Source organism: Notolepis coatsorum, assembly GCF_963971535.1.
Source record: "Notolepis coatsorum genome assembly, chromosome: 1".
Classification (NCBI taxonomy): Eukaryota; Metazoa; Chordata; class Actinopteri; order Aulopiformes; family Paralepididae; genus Notolepis; species Notolepis coatsorum.
The window spans coordinates 236,602,340-236,609,839 of NC_140165.1; the positions used below are offsets into that span (position 1 = coordinate 236,602,340).

The 7,500-nt window shown below is 44.8% G+C and overlaps 1 protein-coding gene across 1 annotated transcript in view; it reads left to right on the forward strand.

Moving 5' to 3' along the window:
* Positions 1 to 7,500, forward strand: part of LOC311224354 (spectrin beta chain, non-erythrocytic 4-like) — a gene marked incomplete at both ends in the record, with an annotated part of 220,569 nt that overhangs the window by 175,718 nt on the left and 37,351 nt on the right. The window contains 2 exon segments of the mRNA XM_084309313.1: positions 789 to 1,067; positions 2,456 to 2,586. Of these exon segments, the coding sequence (XP_084165439.1) occupies positions 789 to 1,067; positions 2,456 to 2,586 (410 nt within the window).

Sequence of the window (7,500 nt, forward strand, 5' to 3'; positions counted from 1 at the left end):
CTAATACCACACACACACGCACGCACGCACGCACGCACGCACGCACGCACACACACACACACACACACACACACACACACACAACACACACACACACACACACACACACACACACACACACACACACACACACACACACACACACACACACACACACACGTTCTAACTGTCCTGTGTGTGTTGTAGTTGTGGGTCCAGGAGCGCCTCCCCATGGCCACGGCCCAGGAGCACGGCTCCAGCCTGCAGGCCGTGCAGCAGCTCATGAAGAAGAACCAGGTATGAATGACACCGGCCGGGATGAAGCACCAACACCACTGAGTCCTAAACTGGATCATCAACCCCTTACTGTTACTGGACAGAGCCATTGGTTCCTGGTCACTGGACAACATATTCTATGTTTCTCTGATCTAACGTGATTCAGTGACAAGAAATAAAGAAAATCATGTCTTCCATTTTGCTTTTCTTTTGCCCTTCTGACATGATTTTAATACTGAGGAAATGATCGAATACCCTGTTTTAACCTGATATCATCAATACTGATACCCTTTTTTAACCTGATATCCTCAACACCAATACCCTGTTTTAACCTGATATCAGTGCTATGTCAGATACCAATATTGGTATCGGTTCATAACTTGCAAAAAACAGTGATATAAAGGCTGCCACATAAAAAATACATACAATTCTTAGTGCAGTATACTTACATCCTGAGATTATGAGATTCACTGATGGAGTACGTTTAAAAACTCAGGTTTCCTGTATGTACCTGTATTTAATTGCCCTCCCAGACTCTCCAGAGGGAGCTCCAGGGCCACAGGAGCAGGATAGAGGACGTGCTGGAGAGGGCCGGGGTCATCGCCTCCTTCCGGAGTCCCGAGGCGGACTGCGTGCACGCGGGTCAGAACCAGCTGGCCCAGCTGTGGTCCCTGCTGTGGGCGGAGACGGAGAGGAGACAGCTGGTGCTGGACGCCATGTACCAGGCCCAGCAGTACTACTTCGACACCGCAGAGGTGGAGGCCTGGCTCAGCGAGCAGGAGCTACACATGATGAACGAGGAGAAGGGGAAGGTGTGTGTGTGTGTGTGTGTGTGTGTGTGTGTGTGTGTGTGTGTGTGTGGTGTGTGTGTGTGTGTGTGTGTGTGTGTGTGTGTGTGTGTGTGTGTGTGTGTGTGTGTGTGTGTGTGTGTGTGTGTGGTGTGTGTGTGTGTGTCCAAAAACAATGTTGGATTAGAATTCTGTGTAGAATTAGTGATCTTCTCATGCTTAACACTTTGGATGCCAACGACGCTATAAGTCGTTAGTTCATGCCGCCAGTTGAGTGCCGCCAACAACATATAGCGTTTGTTTGTTGTATTTTTTTTATTGGCGATTTGAATTCATATTTCATCAATCGAGCCTCACGCTAGTGTTGCAGAGTCTCTCTGAGCTCAATTGGGAAGATACCGCCCCCTATCGTCTCTCCCTGTGTAACTGCACCCCATTAGTTTAGACTGATGAAGGGGGGGGGGGGGGCAGTTTCCTCATTTTACTTTTCCGTCAAGCCAACTGAAGAGACCAAGTGATCGCCGGCCCTCAGAAATGCGTGGATTATGTATTTCCAGCACCCAACGCTGAATCAATAAACGTGATTGATATTTGGAATGGCGATCAGGAATTGGAATAATCTTTTTGGATAACATCTGATCTGAGGTAAGGAATCTATTTGACCAGTCTTGGGGTAATCAGAGCTTTTTTCACAGATATATCAACGTGTCCCATATGTGTGTGTGTGTGTGTGTCTGTGTGTGCGCGCTGATCAGGAAATGAGAGAATCTATATTTCAGCCCACTTCTATAGCGTGCATAAGTACACATATACTATCGATAATCTAGCGTTTATTTGAAAACGATTCATAAATAGGCCGAAAAATGACTATTCCAGTAAATGCCGTTCATCACGGAATCTATATATTTTCCTGAAAAACGAGGGCTTTTCAAAATGCTATAAAACGGAAATGAACCGATTAAAAAACAATCCGTTTCGACAATGTTGACTGCAAACAAGCCATTGATAAGCGACGGGCAGATTAGACACATAGCCATAATTTAAGACAGAGATTATGCGTTCACAACGCTATCATTGAAGTGGGTGCTGGCATTTAACAGGGTTTTACCATGTTCACCAGTGGTAATCAAAGTGTTAAGGTTCCCTGAGCTTATTCTAATTTTGGGAAACGGGCCTTCTCTTTAAGTGCTACATACTCTTGGAACAATACTCTTCCAACCTTTGGTCTCCCTTCTAAGAGCATGTGTGCGTGAATGTGTTAAATCACACGGCCAGGCGTTTGTGCTTGCGTGTCACACTTTACCGTTATTATCTTGTGTTTTGTTGTTATTTGTACGTGGTCTTTAGTGCGTTCCTGTGTTGTTTACTCAGATGAACCTGTGTTGTGTCCCTCTGTCCCTCTGTCCCCGCAGGATGAGCCCAGCACGCTGCAGCTGCTGAAGAAGCACCTGGTTCTGGAGCAGACCATCGAGGACTACGCTGAGACCATCGGCCTGCTGTCACAGCAGTGTAGACAGCTGCTGGAGATGGGACACCCAGACTGGTGAGGCTACATACAGTACATATACACACACACATGTGCACACACACACACACACACACATATACACACACACATTGATTGATTGATTGATTGATTGATTGATTGATTGATTGATTGATTGATTGATTGATTGATTGAAAACTTTATTAACAGATTGCAGAATGGGTACAATACAGTACAGCTCAATACACACAATTGTTAAGGGGATGCAGACCAGAGAAAGACTTTCGTCTTGTTTACATCAGGGTCCCCCATTTTCAATGCATCATAACATATATGACACACACAGGGCCGCCTGGGAGAAATGCGAGGCCCTGTGCGAGATTTAACGCGAGCCCCCCCCCCCCCCCCCAAATGTAAAAAAAAAAGAAAAAAAAATATATATATATATATATATATTTTATTTTTATTTTTTTATATATACAGTCAACATATTCTTAAATAATAGCGCTGCCCGAGGCGGGGCATGATACAGTCAACATATAGCAAAAGAGAGAGCGAGAGAGAGCTCCCGTTCTACAGTCAATATACAGTGTACAGAGAGAGAGAGAGAGAACATGTGTTTGTCATGTGTGTGTGTGTTAGAGAGAGACTAGAGCATGTATGACAGATTCAAAAGGACAAAGATCAAAGAGAGAGAGAGAGAGAGAGACACATTGGAAAGAAATTGAAATGCTATTTGGCCCTAAACAGAGAGTACACAGTGGCAGAATACCTGAGCACTGTGACTGAAGATCCTTGAGCACAGCCTAGCCATCGAGAAAGGCCGCCATAGGCAGACTGTGTGTGTTAGAAAGAGAGAGAGAGAGAGAGAACATGTGTGTTTGTCATGTGTGTGTGTGTTAGAGAGAGACTAGAGCATGTATGACAGATTCAAAAGGACAAAGATCAACACTTAAATCCAACAAGAAGAGCAGGGTATACCAGAGAACCAAATCAAGGAGCCAATGGCCGACATCAGCTAAATAGGCTAGCCAGGTACTGTGAGACACCAGGCCACACACAGCTTTGGCCAATGGCCCAACGCTACCCAAGCTACACAAGCTACACAAGCTACACCATTCACACACAGCACATGTCGTATCTCCAAATGTTGTGAAGTAGCATATGTTTTGCCTGGAAAAAAACATCGTTATTAACAAAACATTCGGGAGGGGAAGGAAGGAAGAGTGGGGTAATGTCATGACATTTTCATTAATCTTAGTTACCTGCACGAGGGCGCAGGGCGAAAGGCCGCAACACAGGTCTCCACGTTGACGAAAGGCCTCTCGCTGCCTTGTCATGGTATACATGCATACAGCCAGGTGCTCTCACCACCAGGCACACACCGTTAGCGTTAGCTACTAGTAGTATTAGCTAGTCGACCAGTTTGGCTCCAGAGAGAGAGAAAGAGAGATGTCAGATCCACGGCGGGTATATAATCATAGGTTGACTCACGGTCACTCACCATAACGCAGTATCAACGTGGAAGGAGACTTTCTTGGCCCCACGGTGTAATTTCTTCTTCTTCTTCTTCGAGTACTTTCCGGCAGACTGGACACCTTTCGGCGTATTGCTGCCTAACAGATTTATCTGCTCACAAGTTATCTTCTCCTTCTTTTGAAAAGACATCCACTCGCCTCGCCTCGCTCCTAGGTTAGGTTAGCTAACGCTAGTTAGCATTTAGCTAAGCTAGCTAATAGCCGACATCATGGCTCCGGCCATTTGTCCCGCTAGCGAGAGGCCTTTCGTCAACGTTCACTTGGTGACCGACCGACCGACTGATAATGATGATAATGACCGACCTCTTTCTTCGTCTTCGTCTTTGACTAAGCATAGTCAAAAGCTGCACGCTGAAAATGAAATAGTCAAACGCAGCTGACTCACGCTGGAAGCATCTCGACTCACGCGGCGCCGGCGGGCGTACTACTGTCTACACATGACGTAAGTAAAACCACTCCCTTCGTTGAAACCTGCCTGCTGCTGCAGAACCCCAGCTGAGCTCCAATAGTGAGTATGTCTGCAGGACCCAGGAACAAGTCAGACACATTCTACAAACGTGTCTAATGTGAAATATATAAGCATATAAGCAAAACTAGATTTTAGGTCTGTGATGAAAAAGGGCCTCGCAGGAAGGGGGCCTCGCAAAAAAATAAAAAAAAAATAAAAAAAAATAAAAAAAATAAATAAAAAAAATAAATAATTTTTTTATTTTTATTTTTTTGCGAGGCCCCCCTCCCGCGAGGCCCTGTGCGACCGCACTGCTCGCACACCCCCTGAGGCGGCCCTGGACACACATGACATACAGATAGACAGTACTGCTACATATATACATTTATGACATACCAGTGATAAGTGCCGGCATAAGCCTAGGTCAGATTGATAACCCCATAACTCATTGGTCCGCATCTCAACTTCAAGCAGCGTCCTGCGACGTCTGTGATGTCTAGGACTCAATGCGTCTACAAACTGCAGGGGTTAAACCCAATCGACCCAGGCCCACACATGCACTCCTCCGTCCTCTCCAGTCATGCGGTTGATTGATTGGAGTTGCGGAGTATATTTATTCTAGTTTGCACTGAGAAGGACTTTTCCTATTCATAGGATATCCATTTAACTTATTCGGTTTCACGTATTACCACTGTATGGCTTTACTTGATAATCACATTTATACAGAACCCACCTTTAGTATACATATACATATACATTTTTCTCCTTAGGCCTCCGTATGGATAAAGCCACACTTCTAAAGTTTTTACATCATTAATCAGGAACATTACGGGACCGCGTGGTTGTCGGCTGGTTTCTAAAGTCTTTACATCATAAATCAGAACGCAAAGGGTGAAGTTACAATGCAAACAACATTTCGATGCTTACCCGTCCGTCTGGTCAGAAGAATGGATACAAAAAGATATATTTATAAAGAAGTATTTTTAATTAGAAAAGGCAAGTTACAAAAGAGACTTCATTGGAAAATTTCCAATTTAGTTAAAAGAAGTATAAAACAAAACATCTCATCTGGCACGGCTTGTGCCCGGTGTCTGCAAGCACCATCTTCCTATCCCTCCAAAAAGTCTCAAAATCTGCCTGTGATCTGGCCAGTTGGCCTTTATAAAGGCCCCAGATCTCTTTGCTTATTGGTCCAAATACAGCGCTGTCACTGTGATGTCATTTCACCAGCCAGTCAATGCACGGTACGTGGGGACTGGCTCTCCTCCCATCCTACTCTACTAGGCCGTAACTTGAAAAGTAATTGTAACGTTTTTGCTGGAACAGACTCCCTTTGTCTCTGCTGTGGAAAGTCCATTCACTTTTCATCTCATTCAGACCCCACAAAGGGTTAACCGGTCAACCATGCGTGTGCCGGCCGGAGAGCTCCGGGAAGAGGCCCTGCCTGGCAAGGTCGCATTCTTATGGTTAACTCCCTACTGCAGGCTCATGTGGAGGTAGGGAGACAGATGCATCTGTACAGACCAAGCAAATCATTCTTCTCTACGCAGAAGCATATAATTGAATACTGAAGCATATTAAAAATAGGTTAGATTCACACAATCACTGTCTTCCAACCAGAGTTTTAGTTTTAAAGTGTATAAAGAATATACTGGTTATAAAAGAACAAACAGGAATGTCAATTTCAAGAAGGGTCACTGTTGTTCTGTGGCACTCAACATGTGTCCACACATAACGTGTTTCTATTCCATTGTCCAGGAAGAATCTACAGACATTCCCCATAATCATATATAAGATCAGGATGTCATACTACCCAGTGTCACTTAGTTGGCTGTGACACTTTACAACCAGATTTACAAATACAGTACATATACACACACACACACACACACACACACACACACACACACACACACACACACACACCTTCCCCTTCTCCTCGTTCATCATGTGTAGCTCCTGCTATATATATACACACACACACACACACACACACATATAGCTACACAGACATGCACATGCACACACACAGGCACACATATAGTTTCTCAATGAATCAGAGTCTGTCTCACTGTGAATCAGAGTCTGTCTCTCAGTGAATCAGAGTCTGTCTCTCAGTGAATCAGAGTCTGTCTCTCAGTGAATCTGTCTCTCAATGAATCAGAGTCCGTCTCTCAGTGAATCAGAGTCTGTCTCTCAGTGAATCAGAGTCTGTCTCTCAGTGAATCAGAGTCTGTCTCTCAGTGAATCAGAGTCTGTCTCTCAGTGAATCAGAGTCTGTCTCTCAGTGAATCTGTCTCTCAGTGAATCTGAGTCTGTCGCTCAGTGAATCTGTCTCTCAGTGAATCATAGTCTGTCTCTCAGTGAATCAGAGTCTGTCTCTCAGTGAATCAGAGTCTGTCTCTCAGTGAATCTGTCTCTCAGTGAATCAGAGTCCGTCTCTCAGTGAATCTGAGTCTGTCTCTCAGTGAATCAGAGTCTGTCTCTCAGTGAATCCGTCTCTCAGTGAATCTGAGTCTGTCTCTCAGTGAATCTGAATCTGTCTCTCAGTGAATCAGAGTCTGTCTCTCAGTGAATCTGAATCTGTCTCTCAGTGAATCCGTCTCTCAGTGAATCTGTCTCTCAGTGAATCAGAGTCTGTCTCTCAGTGAATCTGTCTCTCAGTGAATCAGAGTCTGTCTCTCAGTGAATCTGTCTCTTAGTGAATCAGAGTCTGTCTCAGTGAATCAGAGTCTGTCTCTCAGTGAATCTGAATCTGTCTCTCAGTGAATCAGAGTCTGTCTCTCCGTAAATCTGAGTCTGTCTCTCAGTGAATCTGAGTCTGTCTCTCAGTGAATCAGAGTCTGTCTCTCAGTGAATCTGAGTCTGTCTCACAGTGAATCTGAGTCTGTCTCTCAGTGAATCTGAGTCTGTCTCTCAGTGAATCAGAGTCTGTCTCTCAGTGAATCTGAGTCTGTCTCACAGTGAATCTGAGTCTGTCTCTCA